A 23,312-nucleotide genomic window follows, 5' to 3' on the forward strand; every position below is an offset into this window, starting at 1 on the left:
CCTGCATCTAACCTGTCCAAACCCGTCAGAATTTTAAACGTTTCTATGAGGTCCCCTCTCACTCTTCTGAACTCCAGTGAATACAAGCCCAGTTGATCCAGTCTTTCTTGATAGGTCAGTCCCACCATCCCGGGAATCAGTCTGGTGAATCTTCGCTGCACTCCCTCAATAGCAAGAATGTCCTTCCTCAAGTTAGGAGACCAAAACTGTACACAATACTCCAGGTGTGGCCTCACCAAGGCCCTGTACAACTGTAGCAACACCTCCCTGCCCCTGTACTCAAATCCCCTCGCTATGAAGGCCAACATGCCATTTGCTTTCTTAACCGCCTGCTGTACCTGCATGCCAACCTTCAATGACTGATGTACCATGACACCCAGGTCTCGTTGCACCTTCCCTTTTCCTAATCTGTCACCATTCAGATAATAGTCTGTCTCTCTGTTTTTACCACCAAAGTGGATAACCTCACATTTATCCACATTATACTTCATCTGCCACGCATTTGCCCACTCACCTAACCTATCCAAGTCACTCTGCAGCCTCATAGCATCCTCCTCGCAGCTCACACTGCCACCCAACTTAGTGTCATCCGCAAATTTGGAAATACTACATTTAATCCCCTCATCTAAATCATTAATGTACAATGTAAACAGCTGGGGCCCCAGCACAGAACCCTGCGGTACCCCACTAGTCACTGCCTGCCATTCCGAAAAGTACCCATTTACTCCTACTCTTTCCTTCCTGTCTGACAACCAGTTCTCAATCCACGTCAGCACACTACCCCCAATCCCATGTGCTTTAACTTTGCACATTAATCTCCTGTGTGGGACCTTGTCGAAAGCCTTCTGAAAGTCCAAATATACCACATCAACTGGTACTCCTTTGTCCACTTTATTGGAAACATCCTCAAAAAATTCCAGAAGATTTGTCAAGCATGATCTCCCTTTCACAAATCCATGCTGACTTGGACCTATCATGTCACCATTTTCCAAATTCGCTGCTATGACATCCTTAATAATTGATTCCATCATTTTACCCACTACTGAGGTCAGGCTGACCGGTCTACAATTCCCTGCTTTCTCTCTCCCTCCTTTTTTAAAAAGTGGGGTTACATTGGCTACCCTCCACTCGATAGGAACTGATCCAGAGTCAATGGAATGTTGGAAAATGACTGTCAATGCATCCGCTATTTCCAAGGCCACCTCCTTAAGTACTCTGGGATGCAGTCCATCAGGCCCTGGAGATTTATCGGCCTTCAATCCCATCAATTTCTCCAACACAATTTCCCGACTAATAAAGATTTCCCTCAGTTCCTCCTCCTTACTAGACCCTCTGACCACTTTTATATCCGGAAGGTTGTTTGTGTCCTCCTTAGTGAATACTGAACCAAAGTACTTGTTCAATTGGTCTGCCATTTCTTTGTTCCCCGTTATGACTTCCCCTGATTCTGACTGCAGGGGACCTACGTTTGTCTTTACTAACCTTTTTCTCTTTACATACCTATAGAAACTTTTGCAATCCGCCTTAATGTTCCCTGCAAGCTTCTTCTCGTACTCCATTTTCCCTGCCCTAATCAAACCCTTTGTCCTCCTCTGCTGAGTTCTAAATTTCTCCCAGTCCCCAGGTTCGCTGCTATTTCTGGCCAATTTTTATGCCACTTCCTTGGGCTTTAATACTATCCCTGATTTCCCTAGATAGCCACGGTTGAGCCACCTTCCCTTTTTTATTTTTACGCCAGACAGGGATGTACAATTGTTGTAATTCATCCATGCGGTCTCTAAATGTCTGCCATTGCCCATCCACAGTCAACCCCTTAAATATCATTAGCCAATCTATCTTAGCCAATTCATGCCTCATACCTTCAAAGTTACCCTTCTTTTGTTCTGGACCATGGTCTCTGAATTAACTGTTTCATTCTCTATCCTAATGCAGAATTCCACCATATTATGGTCACTCTTCCCCAAGGGGCCTCGCACAATGAGATTGCTAATTAATCCTCTCTCATTACACAACACCCAGTCTAAGATGGCCTCCCCCCTAGTTGGTTCCTCGACATATTGGTCTAGAAAACCATCCCTTATGCACTCCAGGAAATCCTCCTCCACCGTATTGCTTCCAGTTTGGCTAGCCCAATCTATGTGCATATTAAAGTCACCCATTATAACTGCTGCACCTTTATTGCATGCACTCCTAATTTCCTGTTTGATGCCCTCCCCAACATCACTACTACTGTTTGGAGGTCTGTACACAACTCCCACTAACGATTTTTGCCCTTTGGTATTCTGCAGCTCTACCCATATAGATTCCACATCATCCAAGCTAATGTCTTTCCTAACTATTGTATTAATCTCCTCTTTAACCAGCAATGCTACCCCACCTCCTTTTCCTTTTATTCTATCCTTCCTGAATGTTGAATACCTCTGGATGTTGAGTTCCCAGCCCTGATCATGCTTGACAAATCTTCTGGAATTTTTTGAGGATGTTTCCAGTAAAGTGGACAAAGGAGAACCAGTTGATGTGGTAAATTTGGACTTTCAGAAGGCTTTCGACAAGGTCCCACACAAGAGATTAATGTGCAAAGTTAAAGCACATGGGATTGGGGGTAGTGTGCTGACGTGGATTGAGAACTGGTTGTCAGACAGGAAGCAAAGAGTAGGAGTAAATGGGTACTTTTCAGAATGGCAGGCAGTGACTAGTGGGGTACCACAAGGCTCTGTGCTGGGGCCCCAGCGATTTACATTGTACATTAATGATTTAGACGAGGGGATTAAATGTAGTATCTCCAAATTTGCGGATGACACTAAGTTGGGTGGCAGTGTGAGCTACGAGGAGGATGCTATGAGGCTGCAGAGTGACTTGGATAGGTTAGGTGAGTGGGCAAATGCATGGCAGATGAAGTATAATGTGGATAAATGTGAGGTTATCCACTTTGGTGGTAAAAACAGAGAGACAGACTATTATCTGAATGGTGACAGATTAGGAAAAGGGAAGGTGCAACGAGACCTGGGTGTCATGGTACATCAGTCATTGAAGGTTGGCATGCAGGTACAGCAGGCGGTTAAGAAAGCAAATGTCATGTTGGCCTTCATAGCGAGGGGATTTGAGTACAGGGGCAGGGAGGTGTTGCTACAGTTGTACAGGGCCTTGGTGAGGCCACACCTGGAGTATTATGTACAATTTTGGTCTCCTAACTTGAGGAAGGACATTCTTGCTATTGAGGGAGTGCAGCGAAGATTCACCAGACTGATTCCCGGGATGGCAGGACTGACCTATCAAGAAAGACTGGATCAACTGGGCTTGTATTCACTGGAGTTCAGAAGAATGAGAGGAGACCTCATAGAAACGTTTAAAATTCTGACTGGTTTAGACAGGTTAGATGCAGGAAGAATGTTCCCAATGTTGGGGAAGTCCAGAACCAGGGGTCACAGTCTAAGGATAAGGGGTAAGCCATTTAGGACCGAGATGAGGAGAGACTTCTTCACCCAGAGATTGGTGAACCTGTGGAATTCTCTGCCACAGAAAGTGGTTGGGGCCAATTCACTAAATATATTCAAAAGGGAGTTAGATGAAGTCCTTACTACTCGGGGGATCAAGGGGTATGGCGAGAAAGCAGGAAGGGGGTACTGAAGTTTCATGTTCAGCCATGAACTCATTGAAGGGCGGTGCAGGCTGGAAGGGCTGAATGTCCTGCTCCTGCACCTATTTTCTATGTTTCTATGTTTCTATGTCCGCAGCAATTCTGACTAACATAGAACTAACCAGTCATCCTCTATCTCCTCTGTCCAAACTCTGGCTACGAACCGCTGGTTCAACGAATCCTGCAAGAAACCAATTTAAACATTAGCTCCTGTTATTCTGATCTTTACAAAAGAATTCATAAACTTTATGTAAAATTTATTTGTAACTAATAATTGAAGCAAACCGAAGAAACACTTCAGAACAACATTTTTTAAATATTGTTTGTGATTAAAATACGTAATCCTCAAGATTAAAAAATATGGGGATCTTTGACTAGAACAAAAAATCCATACTAGACTGCTCCTTATTCAATCTGTGAAGCTGCAGTCTCTCTACAACTTAAAGGAGAAACTCGACAACAAGAGCCTCCTTTAAAAAGAGACTTCCACCTCAAAACTAAATGATTACCTGTTCGAGTGAGCAAAATTTCATTCAGACAAGTATCTACTTATAGCAAAATTACTCATCACGAAGTCAGTCAGATGTATATTGCTGAACACGAGGTCACAACACAAAGAATAGAACAGAAAGCGGTACAAGGACGAGATCTGGTGACTTTCGAGATTGCTTTTACTATGCTATCTCTCTACCTTCATCCGCTTATAGTTGGACAACTTCAAGACTTCATCAGCGCTGATAATACATCAACCACTTGCACCCGAGGGAGATATACATACTGTGGTATAACAGAAAGTCAGCTTTGAGATGAGAACCAATCAGCTACCCTCCCATCGAAGGTGCAGGCCAACAAATAATTGGACTATCAGTGGCTAACTGCCTTGACTGACAGCTGCTGCTAAAACTTATAACAGTAACCACAGGAGAGCTGCTGTTCAAAGAACCTATCAACTGATCTTCAAGCCTTAGCAATGTTAGTTGTATCCCATGTCCAGGCTTGTTTTTTCTTACCTTGATTACGACCCAGTCGGATTGGCTCAGGTGGCAGGGTTGGCACTTAGCAAGCACTTCCAGAATTGGCTTCCAGTGAAAGATTAGCCACAGTAGTCCCACCGTCAGCACAGTAAGAACATAGCAGAGAATTACCCGCCATCGCACTCGCTGGTACCCAGTCACCTCCTGCATAGAAAATGCATAAGCATTAGAACCACAAAGGAGTGTGCAGGTTAGTCATTTTACTATAAAACCCCAGAACCCCAGTCAAAAAAAGACTTGTATTTATATAATGCCTTTCATGACAACCATGTCTCAAAGCACTTTATAGCCAATGAAGTACGTTTGGAGTGTAGTCACTGTTGTAACATGGGAAACGCGGCAACCAATTGGCACACAGCCAGCTCCCACAAACAGCAATGTGATAATGACCAGATAATCTGTTTTTTTATGGTGATTGAGGAATAAATATTAGCCAGGACACCAGGGATAACTCCCCTGCTCTTCTTCAAAATAGTGCCAGGGGATCTTTTACATCCACCTGAGAGCGCAGACGGGGCCTCGGTTTAACATCTCATCCAAAAGACGGCACCTCCAACAGTGCAGCACTCCCTCAGCATTGCACTGAAGTGTCAGCCGAGATTTTTGTGCTTAAGTCCCTGGAGTGGGACTTGAACCCATTACCTTCTGACTCAGAGGCAAGTGCGCTACCCACTGAGCCATACCTGACACCGTGTAGCTCACTCACAAAGACCTAATATAATTGTGAACATTTGGTGCAACCAAAATCTAACATCTCAAAATCCCAAAGTGATTCTGGAATTAAATAGATCTTTCCTAAACCTGTTAAATTTTTTAATTTTGCTGCTTAAAAGGAAAATAAAGCCTACTGTTCAATGTTCTTGCACCAGCTCGGCTATTTATAATCACTTCTTAAAATGAATCATTGAATTTGCTACCTCCTAAGACCCATCGCTGGAAGTCATATTCCCTGACCCTTGGGCAGTGTGCCTTCTGGAGCAGGTCCACTTACTTCAGAGTCAGTCCAGGGCTGCCTGAACCTCTGGATAAATACTTCAAGGTGGGGAAATGAATTAGCTCATGAGTTTCCACTGGGATGTCCCCACAAATCTCCTGCTGGTCAGTTAAGAGCAACCCTAATGGCCCTATGGGCCAGACCACATATTCCCATAGTCAGATGCAGATGCATAGCCCAAACAGAGTAGGAGCGGGGGGGGGGGGGGGGGGGGGGGAGAATATAAAAATGTCCACGTCTTCAGAAAAGAGAATTAAACATGCTTTCAATATTTTTAAATGAACATGCTATCAATGTTGACCACCAGACACCATACTTCTTAGCCCCCTGCACAATACATTACCATGGAGATGCTGGCCCCAGAGTGCTGGACTGTGCCGTAACAGGACGGCTGGTCCTTCAGCAGCTTGCTGCTATCTGTGAAAGAACAGAAAACTATTTCAGTCCACCATCTACCTCAGCATATACCGAGCAGCAGTGTGTAGCTGTCACCAGATGATGGCTGTAGAATATCCACAATAAAGCCATTAACTTTCAAGCAGAATTGTTTTTAAATACCAACATTTTTGCAGTCACTCGGATTTCAGTAAAGGCCAACAGTAGGTGTGTGAAATCTTTGTACGGTGTTCATTTGAATGTGAAAAACACTTGGTTCTGTCCTTGCAAAGCTGACCTGTGTCTGGAGAGTGCAGTTTGAGTTGTATTAGACTGAAGTTCTGGTGGGGGGTTGAATGTCTGTCACTTGTGGTGCTAGCAGTTGGAGCAATCCAAGTAAATGAATTAGTTTCACAGAACAAATGAATTGGCTTCTGTGTGAATCTTCTAAAGTAGGGTGCCAAACCTTTCCGTTGTTGTGGGTCACATAGGTATCACGGTGCCTCAGAGGCCGCATACAAGGTTTAAATCCATGGTCAAATTAATCTGTATATATCTTAAGTTATTGATACGAACAGATCTTGGTACTTTAGAAACATAGAAAATAGGTGCAGGAGTAGGCCATTCGGCCCTTCGAGCCTGCACCATCATTCAATATGATCATGGCTGATCATTCCCTCAGTACCCCATTCCTGCTTTCTCACCATACCCCTTGATCCCTTTAGCCGTAAGGGCCATATCTAACTCCCTCTTGAATATATCCAACGAACTGGCATCAACAACTCTCTGCGGTAGAGAATTCCACAGGTTAACAACTCTCTGAGTGAAGAAGTTTCTCCTCATCTCGGTCCTAAATGGCTTACCCATTATCCTTAGACTGTGTCCCCTGGTTCTGGACTTCCCCAACATCGGGGACATTCTTCCTGCATCTAACCTGTCCAGTCCCGTCAGAATTTTATATGTTTCTATGAGATCCCTCTCATTCTTCTAAATTCCAGTGAATATAAGCCTAGTCGATCCAGTCTTTCTTCAGATGTCAGTCCTGCCATCCCAGGAATCAGTCTGGTGAACCTTCGCTGCACTCCCTCAATAGCAAGAATGTCCTTCCTCAGATTAGGAGACCAAAACTGTACACGATATTCAAGGTGTGGCCTCACCAAGGCCCTGTACAATTGTAGTAAGACTTCCCTGTTCCTATACTCAAATCTTCTCACTATGAAGGCCAACATGCCATTTGCCTTCTTCACCGCCTGCTGTACCTGCATGCCAACTTTCAATGACTGATGTACCATGACACCCAGGTCTCATTGCATCTCCCCTTTTCCTAATCTGTCACCATTCAGATAAACTGCCTTCCTGTTTTTACCACTAAGGATAACCTCACACTTATCTACATTATACCACATCTGCCATGCATTTGCCCACTCACCTAACTTGTCCAAGTCACCCTGCAGCCTCTTCGCATCCTCCTCACAGCGTACACTGCCACCCAGCTTAGTGTCATCCGCAAACTTCATGATATTACTCTCAATTCCTTCATCTAAATCATTAATGTATATTGTAAATAGCTGGGGTCCCAGCACTGAACCTTGAAGTATCCCACTAGTCATTGCCCGCCATTCTGAAAAGGACCCATTTATTCCTACTCTTTGCTCCCTGTCTGCCAACGAGGATCCGTTTATTCCTGCTCTTTGCTCCCTGTCTGCCAATCTGATTTAGGATTGAACACCAATGAGGCAATTACAAATCTCTAGCCTCACAAAATTCAAACATAGCAAATGCTTCATATTTTGGACACTAGTGTCCTACAGTACACCAATGTATTAAACAAGCCTGGTGACAACCCAAATATAAGCCTGTGGTGATAGACTGACAATGACGACAACAACAAGTTGCATTTAACACAGTAAAGCACCCCAAAGCATTTCACAGAGGCGTGGCGAGGAATAGATGCCAAAGAGAGAAAAATTATGAAGGGGGCACAAGAATTTGGGCAAAGAGGTAGGTTTTAAGGGCAGTCTTAAAAGAGTGGAGGGAGGTGGAGAAGCAAGAGGTTTGGGGAGGGAATGCCAGACAGTCGGACCAAGGCAGCTGAAGTCAGTTGTGCATTGGTGAGTTATGTCTTCTATGAATGTTATTTCCCCTGCCCAAATTCATTTTTTTTTTAAAAACAGGGAACTGCTCAGATATATTTCGTCAACTGTACCTCCCAGGAGTAATTTTTAAACCACAGTAAAGGGTGACAGGACTATTTCTATTGTAACACATCACACCGAGATTCTCTTCAACTTAATGGCATGGTGTTTGGTAGCAGAGCGCTTCTGTCTATCCATACAATGCGAGCATTATTTATGTCTGGTCACCTAGCCACTCAAGTTACATTGAGCTTTTCTTGCTAATATTTGACTTCTCAATTTTCTCTTCTCCTGCAGGCACAATCACATTTTTCATATGAGCCTAGACAATGAGCAATAGAAGACTGTTTGACCATCGGTGGCTTACAGAGAGGTTTTGACAAGGTACTAAAGATAGATTTCTAATCAAGCTAAATATTGGGAATCCAGGGTAACAAAAGAAGACGTTTGAAACAGGAACTAGAGGGCTCTAAGGGAGATCCAATATCAGACCTGGGTGTGGGGGTACTGAGTAAATCATCAGGATTCAGTTCTTGGACAATTGTTGTTTCTCATTTAAACAAATGACTTAAACACTGAAACCAAATGAGTGTGAAACAGGGAGCAGTGCTAAAAATCTACAAAAGAATAAGTTATAGAAATAGGCCAAAAAGCGGCAACTGAAATGTAATACTGACAAATATATTGCACATTAGCAGAAAAAAAATAAGCAATATCAATATGCAATGAAAGGAAATTAATCAGTACAGCGAGACTTGGCAAGGGACCTGGGAATAACAGACACATTGTCAAAAACAAGATAATAAAACCAGAGAGACTTACAGCACAGAAAGAGGTCATTCAGCCCATCGTGTCTTCACTTGAGCAATCCAAAACTAATTCCACTGCTTTGCTCTCTCCCTAGAGCCCTGTACTATCTGCTTCAAATGAAGCAGCCCATAGCAAAAGAGCTGGAGAATAGCTAGGCTTGGGCTGACATGGGGCATTTACACCAGTTAAATGCCAGATAATGACCATCTCGATCAAGAGAAAACCCCACCAATATCTCAATATAGAAAAGCAATTCAAAAAGCCAATCCAATGCTGGGATATATACCAAAACAGCTGGAATGTAACAGAAATTACATATTGAGATTCTACAATGGTACAGTGTTCAATTCTGACCAACATGTTACAGAAAATATGTTCCTGCTTAGAAAGAGTAGAGAGAAGAACAGCAGACATGATTACAAATATAAGGGGATTAACTATGAGGAAAGATTAGAGATCAATTTCTACAGGCAAGAGACATGACATTTAAGGAGACACCTCATGGACGTACTCAAAAATGATAAGCGGTTTAGATACCATGGCCTAGAAATTGACCTCCTTAGCATCTCTCATTATCACCGCTGGGAGGGGTGATAATGGGGTGCTAAGAAGGCGATGACGGGGTTTTCGACCGGGCGCAGCAATAACATCGACTCCTGGCATATTCGGTGGCTGGATTGTGGCAGCGGTGCACCACGATCTCCTTCGCCCGGAGATCATGACATCATTGCCATGCACATTGCCCCGGTAGCGCCCCGGATCTGGGTCGATTTTAACTCGGAGAGATCAGTGTGTAGGGGTCTGATGCACACAACGCAGAAGTAGTCATGAAGGAAGCGAGGCACGGCTATTTTTTTTCCCAGTGTGAGATCATGTCTTTTATTTCCCTCTTTCACCTTTGTTCTGTTTCTTTGTAAGTGGTGTTCATCTAAAATTTATTTTAATTCTGATGAAGGGGCCACAGGTAACGTTAACCTATCTGTTCTCTCCGCAGATGCTGCCTGACCTGCTGTGTGTTTCCAACATGTTTTGGTTTTGTTTCAGATTTCCAACATCTGCAACATTTTGCTTCATTCCTCCACCCCCTCAAGGTAGAAGCGAGTTAATTCAAATTCTTTACTTTTCTTCACTGGCTGTTTAATAATATATTAAAATTATATATTTAATAATATATATAATAAAATATTTAATATATTAAAATGTTTTGTATCAGTCTTTACGGTAGAGGACACTAATAATATCCCAACAGTGGATAGTCTAGGGGCTATTGGGGGGGTGGGGGGGGAGAAACTTAACACAATCACAATCACTAAGGAGGTGGTACTCAGTAAGATAATGGGACTAAAGGCGGATAAATCCCCTGGACCTGATGGCTTGCATCCTAGGGTCTTAAGAGAAGTAGCGGCAGGGATTGTGGTTGCATTGGTTGTAATTTACCAAAATTCCTGGATTCTGGGGAGGTCCCAGCAGATTGGAAAACTGCAAATGTAACGCCCCTATTTAAAAAAGGGACAAAAAGCAGGAAACTATAGACCAGTTAGCCTAACATCTGTGGTTGGGAAGATGTTGGAGTCCATTATTAAAGAAGCAGTAAGCAGGACATTTGGAAAAGCAAAAGGCAGAGTCAGCATGGATTTATGAAGGGGAAGTCATGTTTGACAAATTTGCTAGAAATTCTTTGAGGATGTAATGAACTGGGCGGATAAAGGGGAACCAATGGATGTGGTGTATTTGGACTTCCAGAAGGCATTTGACAAGGTTACACATAAAAGGTTACTGCACAAGATAAAAGTTCACGGGGTTGGGGGTAATATATTAGCATGGATAGAGGATTGACTAACGAACAGAAAACAAGAGAGTAGGGATAAATGGTTCATTCTCGGGTTGGCAATCAGTAACCAGTGGGGTGCCGCAGGGATCAGTGCTGGGACCCCAACTATTTACAATCTATATTAACGACGTGGAGGAAGGGACTGAGTGTAACGTAGCCAAGTTTGCCGATGATACAAAGATGGGAGAAAAAGCAATGTGTGAGGAGGACATCTACAAAAGGACATAGACAAGCTAAATATGAGTGGGCAAAAATTTGGCAGATGGAGTAGAATATTGGAAAGTGAGAGGTCATGCACTTTGGCAGAAAAAATTCAAAGAGCAAGTTATTATTTAAATGAAGAAAGATTGCAAAGTGCTGCAGTACAGCGGGACCTGGGAGTACTTGTGCATGAAACACAAAAGGATAGTATGCAGGTACAGCAAGGTGATCAGGAAGGCCAATGGAATCTTGGCCTATATTGCAAAGGGGATGGAGTATAAAAGCAGGGACATCTTGCTACAGTTGTACAGGGTATTGGTGAGGCCACACCTGGAATACTGCGTGCAGTTTTGGTTTCCATATTTACGAAAGGATATACTTGCTTTGGAAGCAGTTCAGAGAAGGTTCACAAGATTGATTCCAGAGATGAGGGGGTTGACTTATGAGAAAAGGTTGAGTAGATTGGGCCTCTACTCATTGGAATTCAGAAGAATGAGAGGTGATCTTATCGAAACATATAAGATTATGAGGAGACTTGACAAGGTGGATGCAGAGAGGATGTTTTCACTTATAGGGTAGACTAGAACTAGAAGGCATAATCTTAGAATAAGGGGCCGCCCATTTAAAACTGAGATGAGGAGAAATTTCTTCTCGGAGGGTTGTGGATCTGTGGAATTCGCTGCCTCAGAGTGCTGTGGAAGCTGGGACATTGAATAAATTTAGGACAGAAATTGACAGTTTCTTAAACGATAAGGTGATAAGGGGTTATGGAGAGCGGAGAGGGTAGTGGACCCGAGTCCATGATTGGATCAGCCATGACCGTATTAAATGGGGCCATATGGCCTTCTCATGTTCTTATAATGTCCAGACTGGCCGACACGCTATGGAAGCGAGCACAGAGCAAGTAGCGGCTGACTACCTAGTTAATGGACAAAACACCTTCAAATGGAAGGGGCATCACACACGCAAGGCACATCACAGGCCCAGCAAAAACACCAAATGGAATGTCATTGATAATAGGGGCTGAAGTCTAAGTGGCGACATGTTCAAAAAAGAGAGTAAAGATAAACCCAACAACTACAGGCTAGTCAGTTTAACCTCGGTAGTGGGGAAGCTTTTAGGATCAGTAATCAGGGACAAAATTAACACTCACTTGGATAGGGGTGGATTAATTAAGGAAAGCCAGCATGGATTTGTTAAAGGCAAATCGTGTTTAACCAACTTGATCGAGTTTTTTGATGAGGTAACAGGGAGTGTTGGTGAGGATAATGCGGTTGACGTAGTGTACATGGATTTCCAAAACAAATGTTAAAAACTGTACAAAGCTCATTCGGACTTCAATCTCTCAGCACTGGAGGTGTAATCAAATGCTTGAGATCTCGGGCTTAAGTCTGGCTCACGCAGACCTCCTCACTCATACTGCCTGCAACTGTGGCCGAGCACACCAAATGGCCAACCCTAACTTCTAATAATGACATCCTTGTTCATAGGGCAATATACCCTCTGCCACTCTCTGTAGCTTTAATGCAAGAACAGCTCCAAGCTTAATTACCTTTTCTGTACAAATTCTGTACTTTCCATGATCCCTCCCCACCTAATTCTATTCAGTTACTTCCATTTCTATGTACCTTACATGAATTGTAGTCAAACCCTCAATTCTTTAAGTAAATCCTGTGTCTCCTGACTAGTATGTACAAGTAGTGAAAAATGTCCATACCAATGTCACATGGCAAATATGCCATTGCTGTTTTAGTTCATTCTGAAGGGATTAATAATTAAGGAAATATTTTCCGGTTCAAATCAGCACCTTCATAAAGAGGAGAAAAAGGGAATGTGGAGGGAGGAATTCTGCTGTTCTCCATTACCTACAAAAAGTGTCTAGTTTTCCAACAGCTATTCACGTTATAATTACAAATTCTTCCATAACATTTTTGAGTATTTTAGGAACCAAGCATAAATTCTAGTTGAGAATGAAAACAAAACAGATAAAAATCTCAATCTTAAGAAGCAAAAAAGTTTCTTCAGCAGCCACAGGCACTCATCCACCAGGAAGGAAGTAGCAGAACTCACCTAATAGCCAGTGCCAAGGGAGACCTGAAACGCACACCACTGCTTCAGGTTAAGAAGCTTCTATTGTGCACCCGTTTACTCAAGATACAGGTCTGAACAAGCTTAGTTTATAAAACCAGTAGAACTGATTGCAATGGTGACGAATATTTAACAGGTAAACTATTCTGTTGCTGTATCACCTCACGTCCGGGCCGGATTATCTTCCTGAACCACGTCACCTCCGGTTAAAAGCCATTGCAATTCTGTCATGCAACAGAGACTTGCATTTAAGCAGAAAAACATCCCAAGGAACTTCAGAGGCACGGATCAGACAGGAGATCCCAGGATTTCCTTCGAGAATTAAGGGTTTTGAATAAAGTTCATGCAGGGTCCATGGAAATAAAGATAAGTGAGCAGAATCAGGTGGTGAGAGATCATTCCCGCCCGGCCATTACAATGTGAAATGCTGATGTCTGCAGCACAAGGATTTGCTTTGATTATTTACAAATATTCTTCAGAATCAGCAGACATCTAACACATACAACAACAAACCCAAGAACCGGATAATAAAAAGGCTGGATTTTTTTTTAACATGAATTTTTTTTGAATGAGTAACACGTCCTCTTTTGTTTACTTCCCTCTTCAAGGCACTGGTTTTTTTCTTGGGTTTGTCGATATGCAAAGAAATATTTGATCTACCAGGGTAAGGTAGTTGAATCAAAAACATCTGTGCAGAAAAAAAATGGACTTTGAGCTCTGTTGCCCTGTTGTTTCCTGTAGGAATCAGTCAGCGAGTTTACTGAGGCGTTCTGTGCTCTATGTTAACATAGAAACACAGAAAATAGGTGCAGGAGTAGGCCATTCGGCCCTTCGAGCCTGCACCGCCATTCAATAAGATCATGGCTGATCATTCCCTCAGTAGCCCTTTCCTGCTTTCTCTCCATACCCCTTGATCCCCTTAGCCATAAGGGCCATATCTAACTCCCTCTTGAATATATCCAATGATCTGGCATCAACAACTCTCTGTAGCAGGGAATTCCATAGGTTAACAACTCTGAGTGAAGAAGTTTCTCCTCATCTCAGTCCTAAATGGCCTACCCCTTATCCTAAGACTATGTCCCCTGGTTCTGGACTTCCCCAACATCGGGAACATTCTTCCCGCATCTAACCTGTCCAGTCCCGTCAGAATCTAATACTTTTCTATGAGATCCCCTCTCATCTTTCTAAACTCCAGTGAATAAAGGCCCAATTGATCCAGTCTCTCCTCATATGACAGTCCAGCCATCCCTGGAATCAGTCTGGTGAACCTTCACTGCACTCCCTCAATAGCAAGAACATCCTTCCTCAGATTAGGAGACCAAAACTGTACACAATATTCCAGGTGGAGCCTCACCAAGGCCCTGTACAACTGCAGTAAGACTTCTCTGCTCCTATACTCAAATCCCCTAGCTATGAAGGCCAACATACCATTTGCCTTCTTCACCGCCTGCTGTACCTGCATGCCCACTTTCAGTGACTGATGAACCATGACATGAGATCTCGTTGAACATCCCCTTTTCCTAATCTGCCGCCATCCAGATAATATTCTGCCTTCGTGTTTTTGCCCCCAAAATGGATAACCTCACATTTATCCACATTATACTTCATCTGCCATGCATTTGCCCACTCACCTAACCTGTCCAAGTCACCCTGCAGCCTCTTAGCGTCCTCCTCACAGCTCACACCGCCACACAGTTTAGTGTCATCCGCAAACTTGGAGATATTACACTCAATTCCTTCATCTAAACCGTTAATGTATATTGTAAAGAGCTGGGGTCCCAGCACTGAGCCCTGCGGCACTCCACTAGTCACTGCCTGCCATTCTGAAAAGGACCCATTTATACCGACTCTCCGCTTCCTGTCTGCCAACCAGTTCTTTATCCATGTCAGTACATTACCCCCAATACCATTTTTGCACACCAATCTCTTGTGCGGGAACTTGTCAAAAGCCTTTTGAAAGTCCAAATACACCACATCCACTGGTTCTCCCTTGACCACTCTGCTAGTTACATCCTCAAAAAATTCCAGAAGATTCGTCAAGCATGATTTCCCTTTCATAAATCCATGCTGACTTGGTCCGATCCTGTCACTGCTTTCCAAATGTGCTGCTATTTCATCCTTAATGATTGATTCCAACAATTTCCCCACTACTGATGTCAGGCTAATTACCAGTTTTCTTTCTCCCTCCTTTTTTAAAAAGTGGTGTTACATTAGTTACCCTCCAGTTCATCGGAACTGATCCAAAGTCAATAGACTGTTGGAAAATGATCACCAATGCATCCATTATTTCTAGGGCCACTTCCTTAAGTACTCTGGGATGCAGACTATCCGGCCCCGGGAATTTATCGGCCTTCAATCCCATCAATTTCCCTAACACAATTTCCCGCCCAATAAGGATATCCTTCAGTTCCTCCTTCTCACTAGACCTACTGTCCCCTAGTACAATCGTAAGGTTATTTGTGTCTTCCTTCGTGAAGACAGAACCAAAGTATTTGTTCAATTGGTCTGCCATTTCTTTGTTCCCCATTATAACTTCACATAATCCGACTGCAAGGGTCTTACGTTTGTCATTACTAACCTTTTTCTCTTCACATATTTATAGAAGCCTTTGCAGTCAGTTTTTATATTCCCGTCAAGCTTCCTCTCGTACTCTATTTCCCCCCTCTTAATTAAACCCTTAGTCTTCCTCTGTTGAATTCTAAATTTCTCCCAGTCCTCAGGTTTGTTGCTTTTTCTAGCCAAATTATATGCCTCTTCCTTGGCTTTAACACTATCCTTAATTTCCCTTGTTAGCCATGGTTGAGCCACCTTCCCCGTTTTATTTTTACTCCAGACAGGGATGTACAATTGCTGAAGTTCATCCATGTGATCTTTAAATGTTTGCCATTGCTTATCCACTGTCAACCCTTTAAGTATCCTTTGCCAGTCTATTCTAGCCAATTCACGCCTCACCGTCGAAGTTGCCTTTCCTTATTTCAGGATCCTAGTTTCCGAATTAACTGTGTCATTCTCCATCTTAATAAAGAATTCTACCATATTATGATCACTCTTCCCCAAGGGGCCTCGCACAACAAGATTGCTAATTAGTCCTGTCTCATTACACATCACCCAGTCTAGGATGGCTAGCTCTCTAGTTGGTTCCTCGACATATTGGTCTAGAAAACCATCCCTAATACACTCCAGGAAATCCTCCTCCACCGCATTGCTACCAGTTTGGTTAACACTAGCCTAACTCTATTTGGCCCCGCTGACCCACTTCAAGCTTAGTTTCCTATTTCTATGCTACCCATCTCACCTATGCCCTCCTGTTTCTACTCGACCCATCTAATCCCCATGCTCCCATTTTCATTCTTGCCCAGAGGAATTTCTCAATCCAAGCTTTCTCACAAAATGCACGAAAAGCAGTGAGTTTATCCATGTTGGGGCCCACGATTTGCACATTGGGTAACTCTTCTTCAGCTTGTTGTGAGCAGAGTTGTGAGTGATCGCTCCTACATACATTAATCGAACAACCCGCCATGGATTTCCACAGAGAATAGTGACTTAGTCTGCCTGCAATCTGAATGGAGTCAGCCATTCACGAGAGACAGACAGAAACAAAGCACTGTTCTATTAAGTGAGGATAAAGCTGTGCTTTATCTGGAGACACAGCCTTCTTCACTTTCCTGCCTGGCTGTTACAATGTGAAATGACGATGTCTGCAGCACAAGGATTTTGATTATTTACAAATATTCTTTATAATCAGCAGAAGACCAACACGTGTAGGAATGAACTCAAAAGCTGGATTATAAAAAGGCTGGATTTTTTTTTAATAAAATTTTTTTGAATGAGTAATTCTCTCTCTTTTGTTTTCTTCCCCCTTCAAGGCACTGGCTTTTTCTGGGGTTTGTCTGTAGGCGAAGAAACATTTGATCTACCAGGATATGGTAGTGGAATTGAAAACATTAGGGAAGCAGTTGGATGCTGGGCTGGGTAACTGAAGTACTAGAAGGGCTGTCCCATGAATTTTTTTGATGTTCGTACGTTTCTTAATTTGAGAAATTGTCCTCTTTCTTTTCCCCAGTTAGGGAATTGGTTATTAAAAAAGGAAACATTTGCAAGGCTCTGGGGAAAGAGTAGGCGAGTGGGACCAAATGGATAGCTCTTTCAAAGAGTCAGCACAAGCACGATGGGCCGAACAGTCTCCTTCTGTGCTGTATGATTGTTGGACTCCGTGGCATCCACAGGCAAGACAGAAATTAGGCTGCCTCCAGGCCGTCGGCACTGCTGTGTTTAAACCCAACCAGCACAAAGCTGCACGACAGTGACCCTGTCCTTATGGTGCTCCACCTGACTTCCACTCAGTTATGATGTGAGAAATTTCAAACTCCTGTATGGTTTCAAATTACATAATCAAAGTTTTGTGCAACAAATCGACACAAGCCAATGAGGCAGCAAGTTATTTTTTTAAAATCATGAATCATAGCAAGTGTTTTACGACTTATATCTGTAAATCTGCTGATAAACACCCTACTTACCTTGCGTGAAATTAATGGGAAGCTACCCAATGTTGAACCCATAGCAGAAAGAAGCAATGGCCCTCGTGGTTGGTCTGTACAGCTACTATACAGACCTATGATCGATATTTTTGGGTTGTTGATCATCTCAGCATACATCAGAGATCAGAGTGGTGACAATTACTGGAGAAGTTGTAAAAGATGGTTTCTATCCTGTAATTTCCTTGAAAGCAAAAGGTGCCTATCTCACCCTATGAGCAGAGTGAAGATGAGACAGGGAGGGAGAAACCACTGCTTGTGCATGCCTCCCAGTAACACATCAGCAGTGAGCAACATCGACCTTTCTATTCATGAAGACTTGAAAAATCCACCACTGAAGCGCTTAAAATATAAGAACATAAGAAGTAGGAACAGGAGTAGCCCAAATGGCCCCTCGAGCCTGCTTCATCATTTAATACAATCATGGCTGATCCGATCATGGACTCAGGTCCACTTCCCTGCCTGCTCTCCATACCCCCTTATTCCCTTATCGGTCTATCTCGGTCTTAAATTTATTCAATGTCCCAGCTGCCACAGCTCTCAGGCAGCGAATTGCACAAATTTACAACCCTCATTCCTCCTCATCTCAGTTTTAAATGGGCGGCCCTTTATTCTAAGATTATGTCCCCTAGTTCTAGTCTCCCCTATCAGTGGAAACATCGCGCTGGCAATTCTTGGAAACAGCAGCCAATATTCATGCAGCTGGTATGGACCCGCTATCCAGATCAACAGAATCGTGGGACGCAAGAAACACAAAGAAACAACGCCTCATCATTGACCGAACAGCAGAGGTCCCTGGCTTTGATCTCCCTCGAAGACAGTGGAAGCGCTCAACTCAATCCGTCCAGGGCATGGACAATGCGGCCACCTGGCCCACAAGTGAAGTGTGGTCACGAGTCCCAGACCATGGAACATATCACATCAACCTGCCCAGAGATCAATTGCAGGAGGTACCTCATTTCTCCACTTGACATCTCAGAAGGCCATTGACTGGATAGCCAAAGTAGACACTCCATTATGAGCTTTTCCCATCATACGAAAGTAGTAGTAGTGAGAAGGTTAGCAAATTGAAAAATCAACTTTCTCTGCTTTCCAGTACGCAAAGTGATGAGAGGACACTTTCCTAGCAATTTCCATTGTGGTACCGTTCCAAAAAGTGTCAAAACCCATTTTTTGGTGCTGCTTGTGTCAATCATGCATGAAGACCAAAACAGACATTGTCTATCCGAACCAGTATCAGTTTAGCATGCAACAACAACTTGAATTTATATAGAGCCTTTAAATGTAGTAAAATATCCCCAGGCGCGTCATAGGAGCATTATCAAACAAAATTTGACTTCGAGCCACATAGAGATATTGGGACAGATGGGTCAAAGAAGTAGGTTTTAAGGAGTGCCTTAAATGAGGAGAGGGAGGTAGAGAGGTAGATGTTTAGGGAGGGAATTCCAGAGCTTGGGGCCTAGGCAGCTGAAGGCACAGCCGCCAATGGTGGAGCGATTAAAATCGCGGATGTGCAAGAGGCCAAAATTGGAGCAGCACAGAGATCACAGTCCACTAAAGGATAAAACTGTCAAAGCATGACAGTTCTATCAAAGTTCTGACGAAGGGTCGTCGACCCGAAACCTTAACTTTGTTTTTCTCTCCACAAATGCTGCCTGACCCACTGAAATTTCCAACATATTCTGTGTTTATGTCCAAGCATATTGCAGAGCAACTTATTGAAAAGACCCACAGTTATATGTGTTACAGCATTGCTGTGGAAAAAAGCACTATTAATACGAACACTGTCCAGCTGCTCATTTTTGAGGAGTTGATTGTGCCTTCAAAGTCATAGAAGGGCTCACTGCTTTGGACAGCATTCAGGAAACCACAAAATATAAAATAAAGCCTAACTATGTTGATAAGTTACATATGGAAAAGTAGTCCATTTCATTTCTGGTACAGTGAGTTGCTTTGTTTAAAAGGGATTTGATCTCTTTTCATATCTGGACGAGACTATTTTATGCCTGAAGGTGCAATGGGCTAAGTTTGCTAGCTGACCACTGCCTGCCAGATGCTGCAGCCACTGCTCAAGCGCAGACATAGAGGCAACATTAAATACATTGTCATCATTCCTGTTGCAGGTGTCCTGACCCAGCTCATCACCTATCCCTGTAGTATACATCAAGAAGCTTATAGCAGCCGGAGTAGGTAGCCTTGAGTCAAAGATGGTCATAGCCATCTAGGTTGTCAGCTTCAAATCAATAGGCCCGAACAGCTCCAGTTTTACTATCTGCAGGAGGAATCGAATGCACAGACCTTCTGCACCACAATGACACATATTGGCTCAGTTCTTGAAATTGTGTCGCAGAACACAACCCTTCATGGAGCAGAAGAGACGCCCTCTGCCAGAATACTGTAACAAGGTATGGCAGATGGACCTTGCATTTCGAAAGGATTTTTCAATGGGCTCACTAGGTCGTGAAAGAGGAACTCGACCTTGTGCACATTTTTTGCAACTAAGCTCCAGCTGTTTGAAAGTCAGCTGGCTCGCAGTGAGCAGTCACACCTCACGCACCACCACTGAAAGGGAACTGCAAAGACCAATTCACTGTGACTGCAAGGCAGATGAGTGCGGTGTGCGAGCTTACCAGACTTCGACAACAAATGGCCAGAGTTGAAGCTCTATGGAAACTGTTTTGCTGTCAATGGCAAGTCTGCCCCACCAGCAATTCAAATTAGCTCCAATGCAATGTACAGCTGAAAATCAGGTTCTTTAACTGGTAGAAGTACGTGTGAACAAGCATTTTGACAAATGAACCTGCAGATATTCTGCTTCTGATCAAGGTTCAAGATCTGCAGAATTTCCTCCAGTTGTCTATGACAAAAGTTGGGACCACAGGTAGGAGACCCAGCGAAGCAGAAGCTAGCCCAGATCTCACTCTGAAAAGCCAACTTGTGCAAGAAATGGTTTTCCAATAAATGTAAAATATATTATTTTATGCAAAAACATAGATTGTGAAAGTGTAAGAGGATGTGGAAATGTTGTATTAGAAAGTAAATCAGCTGGACATGGCGTTTAATCCTGATTCTACCAAACGCCAAAAAATGTCCATCAGATGCAGCCCACTCACTAGTTGTGGAGCATGGATTCACCTCCCCTCCGCCCCAAAGTGTTGTACACCTCTGATCTACGGCACTAGAAATGAAAACATTTAGAGTAAAACTGGGACGACAAGTAGTTAAATTCTTCAAACAGGAAAACTGCGACAAGACAGATGGCCAAAGAATGTAGAAATCTCGAGCCATTGGGGGAAGGGAGGGAGGGACATTTTAAAGTGGCAGCATGGATAATCTGAAGTTTGCTGCTTAGTTCCTTTGTTGGGCCCTTTCCTAACTGAGGTTTATGAATATTAATACAAAATTCTTTGCAGCAAAAGATTCGAGTGACAGCTTAATAGGAGGTATGTGCACGGGCGATATGGGTGGGCAGACTGTGCATCTGACAACTTACTACAGGGTGATATAACCTGAAGGGAACACAGAATTTTTGAATATGAAAAACAGGGGAGGGATTTTTCTTTTATAAAGAGTAAAGATTTAGACCTTGAGTGTTAAAAATGGCTTAGCAGCAGCACGATGATTATGATGACGTTTTCAATACAGTTTGTAATCTGTAACTTGATCCATCAAAAGGAGCCAAATACTGATTTAAAAACAACTTCTTATTGACATCAGATCAGCATTTAATGTGGAACAAAACAGAGGTGATCTTCCAATTAGAGGCCGAGGACGCAGTGCACCAATAACTGATGAAGGATGAAGAGAGGCATTAAATTGCAGTTTGAGCACATAATTAGAAACACTTCTGAAGGTTAGATGACGTACACTTAGGTTGAATATATAAACATGAGCTGATCTACTGACATTCATTTGGTGTTGTGTTGCTGTTTTTAAAACCCATCAACTAGCCTTCAAATAATTAACCTTACTCTTGAATTGTAATTGAACTCAGTCCAGCAGAGGCCCAGAGCTCCAGCTGAACCACAGCTCCATATACGTCAGATTTGACTCATTTGTCTACAAAACAATGCTTTTTGTTCACAATTTGAAAATGTTTCTCTTCTCCCCTCTCCTCTCCTCTCTTGAAGGCACAGGCTGTCGCCGGGCTGGGCTACACATGTGCCGGCTGCCTTGTCCAAATAACCATTCATGCGTGAACGTAAACAGTGAGTACAGGATGTTCACCATGGAGGATCTCACAGCTGAGCCCGATCCGGTTCTCAATCAGTATCAACACAGAGTTTCCAGTAGGGTCACTGGATAGTGATCAGGAGCATGAGCTCGAGCTGAACTGTCCCCACCTCGAGGGGCACTGCGCCAACTGTAGTGCCCTACTGTCACCCTGGCTGAGATCAACTAACTCAGCACTGGCCACGGATGAAACCCAGGAAACTTCCTGCTCTGTATGGCTCAATACCACATCAGGGAGTGCATCAACTGAGTCAGGGTTTTAATTGCAACAGTTACAGAAACTATGGCCCCAAGTTTCGCCATGATTTGCTCCTGGTGTAGAACGAAGTATCTTAGAAATCGGAATTCTCGCCATGTAGCTTGCTCCAGTTCTAGTCAGTTAGAACAGTTTCAATTTGGAACAGAATTTGTTTTTCAAAAGGGGGCGTGTCCAGCCACTTTCGCCTGTTTTCAAAGTTTCGTCAGTGAAAACTTACTCCAAACTAACTTAGAATGGAGTAAGTGAAGATTTTTGTACGCTCGAAAAAACCTTGTCTACACTTTAGAAAAACAGGCGTAGGTTACAAATCAGGCGTAGGGAATGGGGGGGGGGGGGGGGGTTTAAAAGGAAGTTTACAAACATTAAACACTTCAGTTTTACAAATAAAGAGCCATCATCAATAATAAATGCTAAATACATCAATAATAAATGATAAATCAAAAAAAATTAATAAGAAATAACTTTATTTTAAATCAATAAATAAAACATTTTCTACTGACCGACTGCAGCACCGGGAGCCCTCCAACAACGTGCTGGGATGCCCCCACCCCACCCCGCCCCCCACCCCACCCCACCGTGTCTCTGTCAGTGTCTCTATCTCTCATTCTCTGTTTGTCAGTGTCTGTGTTTCTGACAGCAGGGGGAGGGGGGAGGGGGGGAAGGGAGATGGGTGGGGGGGGGGGGAAGGGAGATGGGTGGGGGAGGGAAGGGAGATGGGTGGGGGAGGGAAGGGAGATGGGTGGGGGAGGGAAGGGAGATGGGTGGGGGAGGGAAGGGAGATGGGTGGGGGAGGGAAGGGAGATGGGTGGGGGAGGGAAGGGAGATGGGTGGGGGAGGGAAGGGAGATGGGTGGGGGAGGGAAGGGAGATGGGTGGGGGAGGGAAGGGAGATGGGTGGGGGAGGGAAGGGAGATGGGTGGGGGAGGGAAGGGAGATGGGTGGGGGAGGGAAGGGAGATGGGTGGGGGGGAAGGGAGATGGGTGGGGGGGGGAAGGGAGATGGGTGGGGGGGGGGAAGGGAGATGGGTGGGGGGGGGAAGGGAGATGGGTGGGGGGGGGAAGGGAGATGGGTGGGGGGGGGAAGGAGATGGGTGGGGGGGGGAAGGGAGATGGGTGGGGGGGGGAAGGGAGATGGGGGGGGGGAGGGAGAGGGTGGGGGGGGGGGGAAGGGAGATGGGTGGG

At 43.8% G+C, this 23,312-nt stretch overlaps 1 protein-coding gene across 2 annotated transcripts in view; it reads right to left on the reverse strand.

Moving 5' to 3' along the window:
• Positions 1 to 23,312, reverse strand: part of atp13a2 (ATPase cation transporting 13A2) — a 91,577-nt gene that overhangs the window by 54,785 nt on the left and 13,480 nt on the right. For both annotated transcript variants that reach the window (XM_070860243.1, XM_070860242.1), the window contains exons 2-4: positions 6,009 to 6,082; positions 4,648 to 4,815; positions 3,760 to 3,818 (exon numbers count right to left, since the gene is read on the reverse strand). In XM_070860243.1, the coding sequence (XP_070716344.1) occupies positions 3,760 to 3,818; positions 4,648 to 4,815; positions 6,009 to 6,082 (301 nt within the window). The remainder of the gene's footprint in view (positions 1 to 3,759; positions 3,819 to 4,647; positions 4,816 to 6,008; positions 6,083 to 23,312) is intronic.

Source organism: Pristiophorus japonicus, chromosome 18 (genome assembly GCF_044704955.1).
Source record: "Pristiophorus japonicus isolate sPriJap1 chromosome 18, sPriJap1.hap1, whole genome shotgun sequence".
Classification (NCBI taxonomy): Eukaryota; Metazoa; Chordata; class Chondrichthyes; family Pristiophoridae; genus Pristiophorus; species Pristiophorus japonicus.